General features: G+C 55.8%; 3 protein-coding genes across 9 annotated transcripts in view; 1 reads left to right on the forward strand and 2 right to left on the reverse strand.

The window, feature by feature from the left end:
• The window catches only part of CLCN6 (chloride voltage-gated channel 6), a 31,454-nt gene extending 29,681 nt beyond the window's left edge, over nt 1-1,773 (reverse strand). For both annotated transcript variants that reach the window (XR_001458963.3, XM_006196661.4), the window contains exons 1-2: nt 1,604-1,773; nt 762-821 (exon numbers count right to left, since the gene is read on the reverse strand). Coding sequence is in view for 1 of the 2 variants with exons in the window: in XM_006196661.4 (XP_006196723.1) it covers nt 762-821; nt 1,604-1,690 (147 nt within the window). In the remaining variant the exon portion in view is untranslated. The remainder of the gene's footprint in view (nt 1-761; nt 822-1,603) is intronic.
• Nucleotides 1,774-2,004: 231 nt separating this feature from the next.
• Nucleotides 2,005-18,443, forward strand: MTHFR (methylenetetrahydrofolate reductase). Of its 6 annotated transcripts, none has more exons than XM_015238843.3 (12): nt 2,005-2,082; nt 4,497-4,742; nt 5,888-6,126; nt 6,972-7,082; nt 9,479-9,672; nt 10,376-10,626; nt 10,922-11,056; nt 11,246-11,426; nt 11,686-11,868; nt 12,861-12,962; nt 13,779-13,898; nt 14,241-18,443. In XM_015238843.3, exons 2-12 carry the CDS (start codon nt 4,510-4,512, stop codon nt 14,457-14,459), a joined length of 1,968 nt encoding a protein of 655 aa, XP_015094329.1. In that variant the 5' UTR covers nt 2,005-2,082; nt 4,497-4,509; the 3' UTR covers nt 14,460-18,443. The 6 variants fall into 6 exon arrangements, with proteins under 6 accessions (XP_015094329.1, XP_015094333.1, XP_006196722.2 ...); XM_015238847.3 differs by having other exon boundaries at nt 2,066-2,082; nt 4,500-4,742; XM_006196660.4 differs by lacking the exon at nt 2,005-2,082 and adding an exon at nt 4,028-4,219.
• On the reverse strand, nt 15,555-17,267 carry LOC140701012 (uncharacterized; the record flags this gene model as incomplete). The annotated part of the gene is made up of 4 exons (XM_072975885.1): nt 15,555-15,876; nt 16,313-16,423; nt 16,711-16,846; nt 17,080-17,267. Coding segments are annotated over 4 exons (642 nt in total), but the record flags the coding sequence as incomplete, so codon positions are not given.
• Nucleotides 18,444-18,814: the final 371 nt, after the last annotated feature.

Below are 18,814 nucleotides of genomic sequence, written 5' to 3' on the forward strand. Positions count from 1 at the left end.
TCCTGGGCCTATATCCAGAGAAAACTACAATTTGAAAAGATGCATGCACCCCAATGTTCATAGCAGCCTTATTCACAATAGCCAAGACATAGGAGCAACCTAAATGCCCATTGACAGATTAATGGATAACGAAGATGTGGTATATATACACAGTGGAATACTACTCAGCCACAAAAAAGAATGAAACAATTCCATTTGTAGCAACAAGGATAGACCTAGAGATTATCACAGTAAGTGAAGCAAGTTAGAGAGACAAATATCATATATCATATATCACTCATATCTTAAAAAATGCTACAAATGAACTTATTTACAAAACAGGAACAGACTCACAGACATAGAAAATAAACTAATCACTGCCAAAGGTGAAAGGAAGAGAGGGATAAATTAGGAGCTTGGGATTAGCAGCTACAAACTACAACATATAAAACAAATAAACAAGGTTCTACTATATAGACCAGGGAACAATATTCAATATCTTATAGTTACCTATAATGAAAAAGAATATGAAAATGAATGCATGTATGCATATGTATTACTGAAATATTATGTCGTACACCAGAAATTGACACAACATTGTAAACTGACTATACTTCAATTAAAAAAAGACTGCAAAAACAAAACAAAACTTAAAACATACCTACTCACTCTCTAAGAGAGAAGGCCAAAGAGCATCTCTGGTTGGAATCCTAATGCTTCCATCTGAAGTGAGCACATTGCTCTCTAATTTTGTTACCGAAGACAGTATTTAAGAATCTTACCTCATAGTCTTTCCTCGGAAGGATCTCATCATCTTCCTCCTGTGTTTCTCCAAGGATGGTCTAGAAAAACAGATTCACAGAAGGAAGACCCTTTTAATGGTTTTAAAAGCAGAAAGAGGCATAAGTATTTACTGAAACCAGCTGCTACTTTCTAAATCATCTGGAGCCTTTATCATTAAATGGAAAATGACCTAAAAAAAAAAAAGAACCTTTTGAGATGGGGGTGATGTGTATGGGGATCTACAGACATCCAGCTGAGCTCTTCATTTCTGTTGATACATTCTCCAAATATCCACTCTAGTCTTCAGGACATTTCAAAGATGTCCCTCGCCACCTTAAGGGGGAAAAAATTCAGGTTCCATCTGGCAATGTGTCAAATCTGAAATCAGGAGGGACTTGTCAACTCTGGGGACACAACAACTCAAGTTTTCCCAGGGTGCTTTGCAGAGGGAAGCTGGATTATCAGTGACCCAGAAAGGGTGAGGAATAGAGTGAGAAAAGGCTGGAGAAACTAAGCCAGCTGCATGACATGCACAATGTCCAGTGAAGGGGCTCATTCTGAAAACGCTTGCTTCATTCAAAACTCCTTTCAGACGAAAAGAAAAGAAAAGAAGGTTGGAATTAACTGGACTCTCCATCAGATTCCAGTGAGGGGTTATGAGAAAAGACCCCAGACTTGGGCACGTGAAGCAAATCAGACGCTTCAAGAGCCTAGGCTGCAATCCCCGGGCCCCACCCGCTACCACCGCAGGCCCAGCTCTGCCCGGCCCCACCCCCGGCAACGCCTCTCGCCGTCCCTTAGCAACCGCCCCCTCCTCAGCCCGGCTCCGTCCGCTCCTTACCAGCTCCTCGGGGGTGCGGGTCTCACGCTCACCGCAGCAGCAGCACCACCTGCAGCAGCAGCACAGGGACCCCCTGCACCCCGCCATCTTCCTCTTTTACTGCCACTCTGGACCCCTCTGCCTACCCCCTCCCAGCCAGGATCCGCGCCTCACGTGACTGGCCCCGGGTGTGTCACGTGGCCCTCTCGAGCTTGGGGAAGGAGACAGGGAGTGGCTGCAGACGGGTGGGGCGAGGACCCGCGTCACATGACGGTGGAGGCACGGCTTCCAACGAGACTTCTGGGCGCGGCCATGTTGGAGGCGGGGCTTCCAGGCTCCAGCGTGGGTGGTGCCCGCCCTCTGGCCCCGCCTCCCCTCAGCAACCTGACACCTGCGCCTCGCCCCGCCCCTCCGCAGGCGCCCCGCCCCCTCCTCTGCTGCCCCCAGAGCGGCCAAGCAGCTGCCACCTGCGCGCGCTCTGAGTCATCCGCGACCCGAAGGTGAGTGATGCCGAGGCATGGGGTCGCCGGGAAGAGAGACCGGGGAGTTGAGGACCACCCACCCGGACCTCTTGCCTGTGAGCGGGGAGCAGCCGAAGCTGGCCCAACCTCTCTGCGGGCGCGCGACCTCCGCGGGCCTATTGTAACCCCTACCCCCGCGACCCCCAGCCCTGAAGCAAAGACTCGCTTTGGGCTTCCGGTCCTGGATCTCAGAGTTGAGGTGGCTCGGAGACAGGGGCGGTGACCTGGTGCCCCGGGACCGGGCCTGGGCCCTCGTTTCCGCCCCCGCCCGTGACCCAGTGACCTGGTGACTTGATTTGCGGCCCACGAGCCACCTGGGCGCCAGAGGCGTCTCTTCGGCTCGAGCCCTTTAAACCTGCTTCCTCGCCGAGCACCTGGAGAGGAGCCCTGGGCCGCTAGCACTGCTATCCCGGCACGCACTGCATCGGGCCGCACACAGGTGCCCACCCGGACCTTGCTGGGAGTGGTGGACTCCGTATTTCCCCACTGCTCGGTGCTTGGCACTGATTAAGTGCTCAGTAAATGGCAGATTAAGTGCTCAGTAAATTGTTTTGAGAAAGGAACAACAGTGCCCGGCCCTTTGGCCGTCAGTGAGTACTGGCTATTAGTTGCTACTGTGTGCCAGGCACTGGGGTACCATAGGCAGAATACCTGGCCCTGGTCTCAGCGAGCTGGGAAGAGGGAGGGGAGACAAATCTGTGAACCCACAGTTACAACCCAGGGTGCTATGGGAGCCCAGCTTAAAGTGAGTAAGTGGTAGCACATGAGTAAGAGGTAGCACGTGAAAAAGGTTGAAAGAAGGCCAGTGCCTGGCACATACTAGGAACGCAATAAGTCTTTATGGAAAAAATGAAAGAGCAGATAGTTCGTAGGGGTCAGCCTCCTCCCCACTCTCTTGGCTTTGTTCCAGCAGACAAGTAATGAGGCTCTCTCTTGAATTACGGAGAAAGGCCAACTAGGCTGACCTTGACACTCTCCTCTTTCTCGCTCCTGATGTTCACCCCCACGAAGAAACTGGAATTTGGGGTCAGAATCAAAATAAGCATCCCTAGGAGTAGAAAGCAAAGTCTGGTGTCAACTCCGTGGCTTTGGATATACCAGTGTGTGTTATGTGCACTTGTGTGTTTTAGTAAGAGAGGAGCAACAGATCTCATCAGTTTCTCGAGAGCCTAGGACCCCAAAATGGTTAAGAACACCAGCTTAGCAGTGGACATTCTCTGAAAGGCATGAATTTGGCCTGGTTGTCCCTCTAATGCTCCAAAGTCGCCAGATACCCAATTTTCACCACTGGGTGTTTGCACCTTGTTGTGCGAGAGTAGTGTTTTGTTTTAAAGCTTTTGTCTGATTTTCTCCACCAAACTGCCCAGTGGCATGGTGCCCTTGCCGGCCTGCCTGTGGTTGCCATGGCTCAGGGCCTCAGCTCTGGTAGCTGTGCAGTCACTATACTTGCTTTAACCGACTTCAGTGGTGTATGTAAGAACAGCCCGGAAGGCAGGCACAGGCCAGACAGCCCTTGTTCTGAACTGGACATAAATTCACACCCTTATTGAACCTGGGTCTGGCTACTTTTGGAACCCAGCCAATGTCAAATTCTTACCCATGATATGGTCTTTTTGGAGTAGCCCAAACTCAGGAGAAATCTGGCTGCTTTGTCAAGCCCTCACCCCTTCCATCCTTCATGCGTGCAAACTGTTCCAACTAATAGATGTTCCAGGCAGGGCCAGGCCAAGCTGTTCCTTCTTCAGAGAGTGATCCAGTGACCCTGAACATCTGTTGGCCTCATCTCCACCCAGACCCTGCGGTGTCCAGCTCCGCGTCCCCCTCCTTCCTTCCCCCTTCTACAACTAGAGCCTCAGCCCTCCCTCTCGCCTAGAAGCCTTGCCCCCGCCCCCTTGCGCCTCCGGCCCCAGCTCCAGCTCCGGGCTCTTCCTTTGTCACAGCTCCGCCCAGTCGGACACACCCGTTTCTTCCCCAGAGGTCTGGGGTCTGAGTCTAAACTGGCAGAGATGGACCGGCCAAAACCCAGGGTCCCCGCAGTGGGGCCCTGCTGCCCCTCCCGAGGAATGCGGGCCTCGGAGGCCGGCAGCGCGAGGTTCTCTGTGCCACCCTGCATCAGGTAGCGGTCACGGAGGCTCCCTGGGCTGAAGGAGCGTGTTTCTGTGCTGGGTGGGGGCTGTCTATGTGGAGTCAGGCAGCGGCGGAGGGCAAAGCTTGGAGCGAGGCAGCGCAGACGGCGGTAACTGTGGCGTGCAGAGCCACGGGGCGGGGGCATCGTCACCCTTACCCCCGCCGGTCTTCTTCCTGCCTGGAAATGCATCATCTCTCACTTGACCCTGCCACACTGGGCTCTTGGCTGCCTGCCGTCTCACGCCCCCCGCCCTCACCCCGTGCAGCAGGAACTCGGCCATGGTGAACGAACCCAGAGGGAATGGTGGCCCCAACCCCCGCTCGGAGGGCAGCAGCAGTGGCAGTGAGAGCTCCAAGGAGAGTTCGAGGTGTTCCACCCCGGGGCTGGACCCTGAGCGGCATGAGAAACTCAAGGAGAAGATGAAGCGGAGGATGGAATCTGGTGACAAGTGGTTCTCCCTGGAATTCTTCCCTCCTCGAACTGCTCAGGGCGCAGTCAATCTCATCTCAAGGTGAGCTGATATGAGATTAAGGAATAGGGCCAGACTAGGGGGTGGGGGCAGGAGGAAAAGGTGAGCTGTCAGTCCAGAGGCAGGGCTGCACTTTGACCCGGCAGAAAAAGGCAGCCACAGGGGTTGGGAAAAAGCAAAGCCAGGGTAGATCCTTCGATTTGCAGCTTCTGTTGCCTGTAAAAGTCCCTTCAAACACCTGAAATTTTTAGACACGCTCTTCAAAGAGTTAAAAATGTTGATTCTCTCAGACTGCATTCTTTGGCAGAACTTGGGACTAGATCTTGAGTAGAGTTTAAGAAGTGACCAAACAGCAGCTTGGAGAACATTTTCAGCAAGTTAGGAATTTGGATTGTGCCTCTTGAGATCTAGAAATGCCAGCTGGATTCCATTAGCACTTTATGAATCACAGTTCATTTTTTTAAAGTTGATGCTTTTTATCACTTGCACTTCTCACGTGTCGCTCCCAAGGCTGTGAAGTTTAAAGGCACAAAAATGTTCAAATGCACAGTGTTCTAGCTTATAACACAGCGCATGTGCACAGGCGTGGCTCTCAATTCTAGTTCGGGAAGTGCGTCCTTGCTCCACAGGACTCCCGGCTGCTGCATCAGGACTAGGGGGACAGCATGAAAGAAACTTGTGTCTCCTGACTCTCTCTGTCCCTGGAATCAGGCCCTGCTTGCCACTCTCAGGGAACTCTTCTCCATCAAAATGTCTTAACTCACCCGAGATAATAAATGTGCAAGCACTTTGAAAAGTCCAAATTGCTGCTCTCCCACACAATGGTTTCCTTGTCATTGTGTACTGTCTTCATCACAAGAGTAATCATAATGCACATTGATTGCATGTTCACTGTGTACCCAGCAGTGTTCTAAGAGCCATGGAGCCACGTATCACGATATGCTCGGTGTCATGAAGTAGGCACTGTCCTCTGCCATAGTGTAGAAATGAGGAAACTGAGGCTCAGAGAGATTAAGTAATTCTCCCAAGATCACACAGCTAATGAGTAGCAAAGCCAGGATATGACTGCAGGTCAGTCTGATTCCAGCCTGACTCGTGATGCTCCTCTGACTCCCAGACCCCATGAGAAGGTGGCAAATGGTGGTGCGCCCCCCAGGAGCCCCTCTTCAGAAAGAAATTCCCTGCAGGTTTGACCGGATGGGGGCAGGTGGGCCCCTCTTCATAGATGTGACCTGGCACCCAGCAGGGGACCCTGGCTCAGATAAGGAGACCTCCTCCATGGTGATCGCCAGCACCGCTGTGAACTACTGTGGCCTGGAGACCGTCCTGCACATGACCTGCTGCCATCAGAGCCGGGAGGAGATCACGGGCCATCTGCACAAGGCCAAGCGGCTGGGCCTGAAGAACATCTTGGCACTGAGGGGAGGTGTGGAGCCAGCACTCTACTCTCTGGGGTCTTGCTTTCCCAGAGACTTCTTCTGTCCCTGGAATGGTCCTTTACTTTTCTCCGGGTCCCGCACTGGGTACACTCGGCCCCACCCCTGCCAGTAGCATCAGTAGGCATCGTGGGTCGGGAGTACCAAGGGCGACACGCAGATGGAGCCACCTCTTGACTTCTTGACCTCGCAGGAGGAGTTCAGGCCTGACTACAGCTGGTGCTTGATAACCCTCTGGCCTGACTGTACCCAGCTTAATCGACCACTGGCTGCACCCAGCTTTTGAGCCAGTCAGAGAGCTCAGTTCTGCCATGAGTCCCAGGACTGAGAATAGCAGGTTATGCCTCTGGCACCTGCTGTCATTGGGCCACACAGGTGTGGGAAGCTGGATCCTGCTGGGCGGGAACCCATGGCCTCATGCTCCCCACAGCAGAGAGCACTTCTCACTTGAGTAGAAGATTCTCCCGGGAGGCAAAGGTTCCCAGGGAGTGGGAGAGCGAGCAGTGGGGTTGGGTGAGGGGGCCCAGACACACCTAGGTTTGAGTAGGGATGGGCTCTCCGATGCTCCAGGCTGAATGGAGAGCACCGTTCCCTGTCTGCCACTGCCAGCACAGTGCCCGCCGAGGTGGTACTCGGTGAGTGTTTGACGGGCTGGCTGCTGTCTTCCCTCTCACTGTTTACCAATTGCTGCGTCAGCAGGCAGAGACACTAACTTAAATAATATGAACGCTCTGCCTCCGAGGAGCTCATGGTCCTGGGCGTAGGGTAGGGAGAAGGAACAGAGAGGCGACCTGGAGATTGGGTGAGACCGAGCACTGTGACCTCAACCCTGCAGACCCCATAGGTGACCAGTGGGAAGAGGAGGAAGGAGGCTTCAACTATGCCGCAGACTTGGTGAAGCACATCCGAGGCGAGTTTGGTGACTACTTTGACGTCTGTGTGGCAGGTGAGCGGCTGGGGCCTGCTGGTCGGTGGGGACAGAGAGCCCACCGGTGTTCAGCTCAGGACCTGGTCACCCAGGCACCACGGGCCTGCGCCTGCACAGGGTGGGGGCGGTGCAGAGGTGAATTAAACAGTGTCTGGCCTCTCGTTCTGTCATCCGATACCCTCCGGGGCAGGCTGTCACCCCTCAAGTTTTTGTTCCTCTGCCTTTTCTTGTTGTTAGCCTACTTGCCAGCCCTATTCTTCTTTAAACCAAAGAGGTATATTTATTAAGATTCTGGGTGCGGAGAATCTCAGGACAAGTTCAGGAAGTGGTATCAGACCTCATTAAGCGCTGGAACCAGGGGGCAGTTAGATTCTAAGGCCCTTCCTCTTTCTCTCTGGGACCCCAGGGCCCCCATCTCTGCCTCCCACTGCTCCCCGCTTCATCCAGTAGACCTGATATGTACGCTTCTCCTGTCCCTGATGTGTACACACATGACCCACCACCTGCTCTGAACTGTCACCCAGACTGATCGACAGGTCTCAGTGGCAATTCCAAATTCTCAGGAGAGAGAATTGAACCAGCTCAACTCTGGTTCCTTCAGCTATAGCCAGGGAGCAAGGCTCACTGGCTAGAAGCAGATGGGGTGGCCTTTCCTCTTGCCCCACTCATAGGAGCTGGGCCTTCAGCTTCTCAGATGGGGGCTCGAGTGTCATCGGTGAGATCGCATGTGCCAGGGACACAGGAGATCTGGAGATTAATTTGACACATCATCTTGGCATGACAGTTTTTCTCAGATATTTTGGGGAAAATCATATTTTTTAATTAAAATAAACATGGTTACGTTATAGAGTAGCAAATCAAAGTGATCTGAATTTTTGAAAAATAAGCCATGTGGCTTTAAGGAAATTACTTGCTTTGGGGACTTTGGGCTGAGTCCACTCTTCTCAGTGTCGAGAAGGGGGTGTTGAGGTGATGAGTCTGGGAGGCCCAGAGGAGGAGTTAGGAATTCAAGTGTCGTTGCTCGCACGGCCGCAAGACCGTCAGTGGACTGGGGAGTGTGCCTGTGTGCAGTGGGCATTGGATCGGTGACGAGGGAAAACCAGCAGAGCTGGGAGCTACAGTTGCCGGGAGGTTTGGTGCTTTGCTTCTGGTAAAGTGGGTGAGAAAGAGGACCAGTGGATTAGAAAGCACCAAGCTGGCCATGATGATACAAGAATATGGTAAAACTGAGCAAAATCCAAATGAAAGCAACTATGGGGTTTGTTGGGTACTGCTGAGGTTTGAGAGAGTTTCAGCCATTAAAACCTCTGTTTCTGAAGTTCTTGCTGGAAAAATAGCATTGTTACTGAAAGTAACCTTTAACCCTTAAACCTGAAAGAATAGTTTTCATATCCATTTTTGATGACTCGGGATTTCTTAAGAATGAAACTGGCTTATCGCAACAACAAAGCAGCTTGGCTTCCCAACAGCGTGGGTTTAGATCTGCCGCCTTCCTGGCTTGGGGGTCCTTGCCCTGGACTCAGCCTGGGGAAGCCATTGCTTGGCCTGGAGTTTCATTAAGGCCTCTGGTCTCCTGTGCAAGTAGGACCCCTAGTGAATTCAGTCATTTAGGGAAGTGGTCATCCAGTTCCTGGAGCTAGTGAGGAACCTAAGGGACGTCTGGTCCCGCCTCCCAAGCATTCTGGAATTCCATCTTCAGCACCCCTGGCATCCTGGCATCCCGGCACCGGGTGGGTCCCCGGCCTCAGGTTTTCACAGTCCAGGAGTTAGTTACTTTGTGGGGCTGGTGGTTCCGTTGTCAGGCAGCTCTCTGAAACTGATCCTAGTTCTGCCATCAGAAGCAACACGGAATCTGACTTATAAGGAACTTGACAAAGGTGAATCCTTTGTCCCGGCGACAGACCTGTGGGCATTTAGGAGTAGCTACCACGTTCTGCCTGTCCTCCACTCTTCACTTCTTCCTGTGTGACATGGTTTGTGACTTTGCGCTGTCTTAGACCCCTGCGTAACTTTAATGTTAAATTAAAAGCACTGTTTTAACCCAGTGCCTAGAGTCAAGCCCGTTACCCTACGGCTGCCCAGCCAGTGTGAAGGTAGTGTTGGCTGTTTTCCACACAGAGTGAAGGCCTGCTTGGCCTGGCCAGTTGCAAGGGGCATGAGGCAGGACAGTGTGGGGATTTGGGGGCAGTCTCCCCGCCACTCCTGGGAGGGTGGCTCTAAGCCAGTTCTCCCCAGGAGTCAGCTGCAGGGCGAGAGGGCCCATCAGACGAGCCCAGCCATCACCGCTTCAGCCTGCCCATGCCGAGGGGTTGGAAGGGACATGTCCGGGGCTCTCTGTTCCCAGCTCTCTGGTTCCTTCATCATTCACCTTGAGCAGGTGAAGCCCCCTCCTCTACTGCCATCCCTATCGGCAGGTTATCCCAAAGGCCACCCCGACGCAGAGAGCTTTGAAGCAGACCTGACGCACCTGAAGGAGAAGGTGGCTGCAGGGGCCGACTTCATCATCACCCAGCTGTTCTTTGAGGCTGACACATTCTTCCGCTTCTTTAAAGCTTGCTCTGAGATGGGCATCGCCTGCCCCATCCTCCCTGGAATCTTCCCCATTCAGGTGAGGGTCCCTGGTGGACTAACAGACCCCCTCCTCCTCCAGCCCCCCCCCCGTCCTAGCACAGGCCAGGGCTTTGGGGTGACGTGCCGAGTTCAGGCCAAAGTCCTTCTTTAATACTCATTAGGTGGTCGTCAGGCAGATGCTTAGTCCTTGCAAAATGTTGTCTTACAGCCCCATTTTGATGACCTCTGATGTCCCCCCCAGAATAGCAACAGTACCTGATGGAGGGGCTTACTGATAAGTGTCACTACTCGTAAATTTTGGTTAAATCAATGTTTCCCAAACTTGGCTGTCACCAGAATCATTTAATAAGCTTTTTCAAAAGATGGATTTCCAGATTCCATGCCTAGAAGTTCTGATTTAGTAGATCTGAGGTGGGGCCTGGGATTTTGTACATTACTTCTTAAGTTTTGCAGGTGATTCTGGTGATCGCTGAGGCTTGGGAACCACTGGCTTAGATGGCCACTATGTTATTAATAAATATTCTAGGGGCTAAAGGGCTGGCTCTGACCAGAGACAGGAATGCTGTTCTCTGCAGAGCAGGAAAAGCTGGCCCAGGCAAGGGTATTCGTACAGGGTGGTCTGACTTTCCTGGGTCCCTCTGTGTCATGTGACAGAGGCCAGGCGATCTGGTGGGGGATAAGTATTTGGGTGAGAGACAGGCTGGGAGATGGCACCCACAGCCCCCTCGTGTCTCGCGCAGGGCTACCACTCCCTCCGGCAGCTTGTGAAGCTGTCCAAGCTGGAGGTGCCACAGCAGATCAAGGACGTGATTGAGCCAATCAAGGACAATGACGCCGCCATCCGCAACTATGGCATTGAGCAGGCCGTGAGCCTGTGCCGGGAGCTTCTGGAAAGTGGCCTGGTGCCAGGCCTGCACTTCTACACCCTCAACCGCGAGGTGGCCACCACGGAGGTTCTGAAGCGTCTGGGCATGTGGATCGAGGATCCCAGGTGAGGCCAGTGGCCCCAAATTCAGACCTGGGAGCCACAGAGGAGAGTCGGGAAGACAGGGACGTCAGAGGGAAGTCACAGAAAGAGTTTGCTGAGCAGTGCTGGCTGCCGCGGGGGGCACAGAGAGATGTCTGTGCCAGGGCTAGTGGCACCCTTAGGTCTCCAGTCTCAGTGGGAACTCCATGCCCAGCTTGGCATTTCTGAGTCAGATGGAAGAACCCAGGCTCAGCGGGGCCCCCTCTGCCCTGCTCCCGCTGGGCAGTCCCTGACCCTTTCTGTCTCCATTCTCACCCAGACGTCCCCTGCCCTGGGCCATCAGTGCCCACCCCAAGCGCCGGGAGGAAGACGTCCGTCCCATCTTCTGGGCCTCCAGACCAAAGAGCTACATTTACCGCACCCAGGAGTGGGATGAATTCCCCAACGGTCGCTGGTGAGCGCCTACGGACAATCATGGACAATCCATTGCAAAAGAACTATTTCTTGGGAGGAGGGAAGCAGATCCTGGTTGAGTCCATGGAGTCCTGGTTGAGGAATGGTCCCCGGGGCAGGTAGAGGCTACTGTCTGTCAGGAGCCCAAGGTCAGGAGTGCGCCTTGACCCCCGGGCACCTCCTCTGCCAGGGGCAATTCCTCCTCTCCAGCCTTCGGGGAGCTGAAGGACTACTACCTCTTCTACCTGAAGAGCAAGTCCCCGAAGGAAGAGCTGCTGAAGATGTGGGGGAAGGAGCTGACCAGTGAAGAAAGCGTCTTCGAAGTCTTTGTGCGCTACCTCTCGGGAGAGCCCAACCAGGACGGCTATAAAGTGAGTGCTGCTGGGGTGGGAGTCCTGCCTGCATCCCCTCGCCCTGTGGGCCAGACCGTGGGGCCATGACCACCTACCCGGGGCCTCGTCTCCGTCTCTGGACGTGGCACCTCAGCAGAGGGAGAAGGGTGAGTTGGGGAGTCCTGGCCTGGGGTGCCCGGAAGGGGCTGCTGGAAGCAGAGACGGGCTGGCTCTCTGACAGGGAGGGACCCAGGGTGCCAGATTGGATCATTGCCCCAGCGCCGCTCACCCTCCTTAGGTAACTTGCCTGCCCTGGAATGATGAGCCCCTGGCAGCTGAGACCAGCCTGATGAAGGAGGAGCTGCTGCGAGTGAACCGGCGGGGCATCCTCACCATAAACTCCCAGCCCAACATCAACGGGAAGCCGTCCTCCGACCCCATCGTGGGCTGGGGCCCCAGCGGGGGCTATGTATTCCAGAAGGTCTGGCATGGGTGCACAGGGCTACCCCTCCTCGACTGACACCCGGGGTTCCCCAGGGAAGGGGACAGAGCAGCCTTCTTCTCTGGGGGCTCTTTATTCTGAGCAGCAGTGGATCAGAGCAGACAGGAGCTCAGGCTCTGAGTCAGACAGACCTGAGCAGGCTGGTCACTTGACCACACTGAGCCTTGGCTTTCTCTTCTGTAAAATGGGTATATGTCACATGATGTTCTGGGGATGAAACATGACAAAGCATGTAGAGTGCTTAGGATGTGGGAAGCATTCATTGACTGGGAGCGATTAATACTGTTCCTTGTGGGTCTCTTGCTCCTAGGGCTACTGGAGTGAAAATTACGTTCTGAACTAAAGCCCAAGGGCTATGGAGTTAGAAAGACGTGGGTTTGAGCACCAGCTCTGCTGTTTACCGTCAGTGCAGACAAGTTGCTCAACTTCCCTGAACTTAGTTTCCTCGTCTGTAAAATGGGGCTAACAGTGCCCACCATGTAGTTTTATGAGTGTTGTATCAAATGAATTTAAATAAACCCAGCTTAATCCCTGACAGACAGGTGGTACTGGGGAAGCCCTCCTCATCAATGTCACCACCTGGTGGGTGGGGGGTGTTGGGTGTCAGGCCTCTCTTGCTTTACTTGCCAAACGGCCCCTGTACAGCTTCTGAAATGACTTCTCCATGGAAACTTCCCCAGTTGGACGAAGGGTGGCAGATGTCCCTTAGACCTGTCCAGATTGAGGAATCACGTACCTGCTCCCCTGGGTTTGCTTATGTATTTGCTGACTCCATCTCCAGCTAGTGGCCATGGGCTAGTCCCGATGCCTTAAGTGTCCAGCCACGCAGGTCCATGTCAGTGCCTCCCTGGGACGGTCAGGAGGGCTGGCGTCCAGTGTTTCTGAGCACATGGCATACTCGGCAGCACCCAGAGAAGGCGCCCTGCAGGGACTTGGGGGGTCCTTTGATAGCGCCTGGCTCTCTCCCGCAGGCCTACTTAGAGTTCTTCACTTCCCGAGAGACGACGGAAGCACTTTTACAGGTGCTGAAAAAGTACGAGCTGCGGGTTAATTACCACATTGTGGACGTGAAGGTAAGCCAGCTCCGGGTCCAGCTGTGCTCAGCAGGGCCAGGGCACCAGGGTTTACTCCTCCACTCAGCAGTCACAGAGCGCCCAGCCGGCCAGGCATTGTGCCAGACAGAACCAGGCCCCTGCCCACCGGAGCCCCCAGCCTAGAGAGGGAGGCCATCCGTGGATAATGACAGACGGGTGTGAGCAGTTGTCCTTCATAACGATCAAGTTCACCATGGGGAGCCAGGGGAGGGACGTCTAACTTGGGAGGTCAGAGGAGGTGTTCAGAGGGGTCCTGTGTGGCCTGAATCTTTAAGGACGAGGAGGAGAAGGGCATTCCAGGAAAAGGGCAGAGGGTGGGCAAAGGCATCGCTGCTGAGTGGCGTCAGAGTGCTCAGCCGGGGCCAGGTCCTCAGGGGTCTCAACTGTCCTGCTTGGTATTGGGGTTTTCCCCTGAAGGCAAATGGGAGCCTTTCCCAGCAGTGGAGTGACTTTCATGTTTGATTTTAGGCAGGTTCCAGGGGACAGTGTGTGGGTAACAGGGCCAGGGGAGGTTAGAGTCAGCAGTCCCTGTGGAAGGCTGAATAGCAGAGAGAGACCTGGCTGGGCTGGACACGAGGGGAAAGGCTGGAGCGGAGTGAGCGGAGCCACTGGCCGCTGAGCTGGTTGGAGCGTAGGAAGAGGAGGGAAAGCCCAGGAAGGCCTCTGGGTTTCTGGCCGGCAGGGCGAGCAGCGCCGCTCACAGGGCCACCGAGCCAGAGGGCACGGGGCGGAGCGTGCTCCCGGCAGGGGACCGCAGCTGTCTGTGCCCCGGGTCTGCTCTCACCCCCACCCCAGGGCGAAAACATCACCAACGCCCCTGAGCTGCAGCCCAACGCCGTCACTTGGGGCATCTTCCCTGGGCGAGAGATCATCCAGCCCACAGTGGTGGATCCAGTCAGCTTCATGTTCTGGAAGGTAAGGGTTCGGGGAGCAGGCCTGCCCCGCCCACCTCCAGAGCCTTGGGCAGGCAGTGTCGCTGGGTGTCACTGAGTGTGTGGCCAAAGGCCACACCCCCCAGGGCTGTCAGTGCCTTGACTCTGACCGATGGAGTTTACTTCTGGGCTAGGGGGTGGGAGGTGGCACTGGCGGTGGGCCAGGTTCTGTTTTTGGAAACGTCCCGTTGGGTGGCAGCAGGGACCCTTGGGGTGCTGAGCGTGGAGCCCTGACCCAGGGTCAGCCTGTTAACCTTGCCTGTGTGGGACTATGTGTGTACTTGTGCTCTGCTGCCTTTCTCTGTGCGCCCGCGTGCGCGTGCAGGACGAGGCCTTCGCGCTGTGGACCGAGCAGTGGGGCAAGCTGTATGAGGAGGAGTCCCCATCCCGCATGATCATCCAGCACATCCACGACAACTACTTCCTGGTCAACCTGGTGGACAATGAGTTTCCGCTGGACAACTGCCTGTGGCAGGTGGTAGAAGACACATTTGAGCTTCTCAACCGGGCCCCCCAGAACGAGAGGGAGACGGAGGCTCCATGACCCTGTGCCCCAGCACCCTTAGCTTGAGGCCACCGTGTCCCACCTTCCTTCTCCCCAGTCCCGGTTCTCCTGGGGACCCCTGTTCTCCTTCATTTCTCCCCAGCCCTGGCCTCCGCTCCCCAACGCGATGGTGGCAGCTAGACTAGTGTGAGGCTCCTGGGCTCTGGCTGGACCTGAGTCAGCCCCACACAGGAGCCTGGGTTCCCTGCTCACTGACAGTCTGTGCTCCTGTGGGGAGCAGCCCTGTCCTGGGGAGGCACCACGGTGGGCGGGACACCATCGTCCCCAAGAGGGGTTGCTGCCAATGGAGCCCCTGGAGCCAACCTGGGACTGCCAGTGACCTTGCTCTTGGGCGTGTGGAGGACAAGCGAAGCAAACATGGTAGCAGGCACTGTGGGACCGTGGAGGAGATGTGGCAAGGTCAGGGTGCAGCACCCTTCCACCTCCAAGGGCTGGCAGCCGGGCTCTGCCTGCTCGGGGGCGAAGTGGGGGACCACTGCCCTGCCTACCGACTACCCCGCCACGGCACTGGCCCCAGGACGGACCTTAGACTGAAACCTAATAATAGTTCTTGCCTCCTTCTACCTGAGAGTTCAGCTAGGTTTCCCCTCATTCTCCAGCGCTGTTGTTTGAGACAGTTATCTGTTCCCGTGACTCAAGTGAGAAAGTGCCTTTTAAGGGTTAAAGATGTCTAAACCCTTGTGAGTGGTGGAGCCCGTGGCCCTCCCCTTTCTCCCCTGGCCGTGGAGGGTGCGGGGGTGCCCTGCCTGTTATCGAGGGCAAAGTTACGGTTTGGTGAGCAGGGCTCATTTTTCAGGCAGGCCCTCCTCCTGCCAGCTGCTCTGTCCCCTCTGTGTGTCCTGCTCCCCAGGAATCGGCCCTCAGTCATTCTGCTGTGGCAGATGCACACAGGCTGGTCCCTGTCCCAGCCCCTGCCTGGGGGTCTTTACTGACAAGTGGGGGGTGGGGACAGGGAGGCGGGCGGGGGGCCACAGAGCAGCCTGATGACAGAGGAAGCCGGTCGAAGGCACGTCCTCCTCACTTTAGCGGCTGGCTGAAGTGAGGGGCAGCCTTTAGGAAAGACTGAGAGGCAGCTGGGACTAAGGAGAGTGTTTTATTGTCCTTCAGAGCGCAAGGACTGATCGCCCTGTGGCCTGCGCCTGCGCTCTCCGAACTGGCGGGGCTCGGTTCCCTCCCCGGGAGGCGGGGCTCAGTTGCTTTTCTGGCCACGGGAACAGTCACAGCTGCAGCTGGGCCCCCTGCTCCGCCCCAAGTCCACCCCGTGCAGGGGCTCTGGCCGCTCCCCGCCTGCTCCCTGGCCTCCTGATATGCCCGCTTTGTTCAGGGGCCTCGGGCTGCTGGTGGCACCTCTCCACTGGCCCCTGGCTGCCAGACGCTGGTGCCACTTCTCAAAGGCCTGGAGTCAGGGAGGGGGAAGGAAAGGCTGTTTGGCTCCCTCCTGGGTCTGTGCTGTCAGTGCTGGGCTGACACCCTGGCCCAGTTCCTTTTATCCCTGAGGGAAGAGAAGGCCCTTCCCTCTGCCCCAGGCCAAATGCACGCTCAGAATAGATCTGACTTGTGGTCAGGGAAGGACGCTCTTTAGGGAGGGGAGCTCAGCGACCCACGTGGGACAGCAGCCCTGCCACCAGCCAAGCCTTGTTCCCAAACCAGTCACAGGGTGGGACTGGGCTGAGCACATGGTCAACAGCTGAATCAAGGGCTCCCGAAGCCAGGCTGTGTTTTCTCTAACTGAACTGACCCCTCCCTGAAAATGAAGGGTTTCTGGGGCGGCAAGCAGGGAGGGCCAGCAGCTCAAACCGCCCAGGCGAGTGGTGGGGCCGCCCCCCCAGTACCTGGGAGAGGACCCAGCCAGCTTCCCGCTGCCGTAATCGCCGAGCCACCTGCAGCTGTAGGACCCGCCGCCGCCACATTCTCCACGCCCATCTCAGGTGCCACTGCCTGAGCTACGGGGACAGTGGCGAGAAGGCCCCTCGCTGGGCCTACTGATACCCCCGCAGCCCCCAGCCCCTCTGCAGCCTCCCCACCCGCAACCCTGTAGCACCAGCAGGCAGGGGATGTGACAAGGGGGGTTTCATCGGAGGTGTGTTAACAATGCAGATTCCTGGGCCTGTTGCCTAGGTTTCAGCCTTTGTCCGTCCAAAGAGCACACTGAGGCAGCGTTTCTAGGGGTCCGGGTTGGGAATGGGATGAGATGGGCGGTCAGCCTGAGGCGGAAGGGGCGCCTGCTCACCAGTGTCCGCGCCAGCTGCTCTGCCCCCTGAGCATCTACCCAGCGCTGCCACGTCACTGCCAGGCACTGGGCCTGCTGAGAGCCCTGGAGCCAGCGGAGCAGTGCCTCCCGGTGCCAGCGTTGCAGGTATTTCCTCCTGCAGGGAGAGGCCCTGGTGTGCATCCTGACGGCCGAGGGTGTCATGACACCCCCATGGCCAGGAAGAAGGGCAGAGCCACAGGCCTAGGCCTGCTCCCCTGGAATCCTGTGGACAAGCACTGGCCAGAGAGAGCCCAGGTCTGGCCTTGGGTCAGGCAAAGCCCCTTGGCCTGGCCCCACCACCACCTCCACCCCTCCTCTTCCACACATAGGTGCACACTCTGCTTCTACCCCAGCCGCCTTTGCTCGGCCTCTCCTTCGCCCTTGAAGTCTCTGGTCTCAGAGCTGCAGTCCCCTCCTGGCCCTTCAGGGCGCCTGCCCTGGACCCCGTGGGTGCATCTGGGCCACTGCAGCTGGAGCTGGGAGTCGGGGCAGAGTGGGGGCTCTCTGTTTCCTGGAAAGAGGAGTTGAGTCAGAAGAAGTTAACATCACTCGGGGAAGCAAACCCCTGGTGCTTCTGGAGGTTGAGCACTAGGAAGAGGGTGAGCAAGAAAAGGTGTCAAGTGAGTTAAGTCTGTGTCCTCGTTTCCCCCACATCTGCCCAAGAGAGTGGGTGGGGCAGGAGAACTCGTCATTGTTTTCTCAAAATTGTGAAACATCCCAGAAGAGGAGATGGTGGGGAAAATACAGAGTAAATACATAAGACAGGTATGCCAAGAGCTTGAAGCTGATTGCCAGGCCCTTGAGGGCCGTGACTGCCTCATCCCCTCACTTCGGAGTGTGTATCCCCAGAGGGAGCATCTCCTTACCCTGAGCCCGCTTCCTCTGTCCACTGGGACTCTGGTGCTGGGTTGGGCCAGGCAGCCTGGGCTTTGTGGCTAGTGGCCTGCAGCTGCGGGTCTGAGAGAACAGCCAGAGACGAGAAGTTGACCCCAATGGGCTTGGACCTCCAGAGTCCCAAGTGACCTGGCAGGATTCCTTTCCTGCCCTGCCCCAGCCAGTAACGGGGCCTCTATTTGTGTGTGCACAAGTGGGACAGTTTGAATTGCTGCACGTTCTCCCATGAGCCCTGAGGCTCCCAGAGGAGACAGAGAGGGTGCCCAAGAGTAATGTGGCCATCAGTACATGTCACTGCCTCATCCCCATCCTCTCACGTGGCTGGAGACTCAGGGAGATGAATGGACAATGATGGCTACTGCTCAGTGAGGTCTACCTGTGCCAGGTACAGCCTGTGATGTAGGCATTACTCTCCCCACTCAAGCTTTACAAAGTCAAGTCACCTGTCTGAGGCCCCACCCCTCCTGAGTGGTCTGACACCAGAGCCCGAGCCCCCGGTGACTACTCCGGGCAGACCAGAGACTCTCTAAGGGAGTCTGTGCCAGCATGAGATGTAAAACCTGCTCCCCTTGTTAGCTGAGGGCTGCCCCGGTGCGTGTGTTCGCGTGGTAGAAAGAGGGGGGCTGGGATTCAGCCCCCGAGCTCCCATTCCTGGCATGTACTTTCGGTTTGTACAAGCCTCCGTTTCTCCACCAGTATTGGGGTCCCTGCCTGCCTTTGCTGACTGACATGGAGTGAAAGTGTTTATAAACATACTCTGAGGGAAAAAAACTGTCTTGAAACACAGATCTAGAAATAAAATGCCCTGAGACCCCCGAGTCTGCTGTGGCCAAATCCCTGCATGTGTGAATATGTGAATTCTGCAAATAACCAAAGCTAGTTCCTTTCAATTCAATTCGAAACAAAGCACTTTAATCTTCTTCTAGAGTCTATCACATACTTCTTGGCGCCCTGAAACAGGATTCTTGATGATGCCACCTCATCTTGAGGAACACTGTGTGGCCTGCCAGCAGCCCTGCGGCTGTGTCCCGAGATGACGTGTCCCTAGACTGTCATGCAGTGCCTGGATCTCACTGTGCCCTCCTCCCTCCTGCTAGGCCAAGAAGCTCTTGTCACCATTTGCTGGTATTAGAACTCATGCTTCTGGCCTGGAGACAGACTGGCAGTTATCTTTGGGTGGAGAGAGTTA

This window comes from Vicugna pacos, chromosome 13, assembly GCF_048564905.1.
Source record: "Vicugna pacos chromosome 13, VicPac4, whole genome shotgun sequence".
Lineage (NCBI taxonomy): Eukaryota > Metazoa > Chordata > Mammalia > Artiodactyla > Camelidae > Vicugna > Vicugna pacos.

Excerpts from the sequence above, each read along its gene's own strand:
- MTHFR (XM_006196660.4), top strand. The coding sequence starts at position 4,110 with ATGGACCGGCCAAAACCCAGGGTCCCCGCAGTGGGGCCCTGCTGCCCC. Across the intron at positions 4,743-5,887 it reads GCAGTCAATCTCATCTCAAG|GTTTGACCGGATGGGGGCAG; the intron begins GTGAGCTGATAT and ends AATTCCCTGCAG. Across the intron at positions 13,899-14,240 it reads TCAGCTTCATGTTCTGGAAG|GACGAGGCCTTCGCGCTGTG; the intron begins GTAAGGGTTCGG and ends GTGCGCGTGCAG.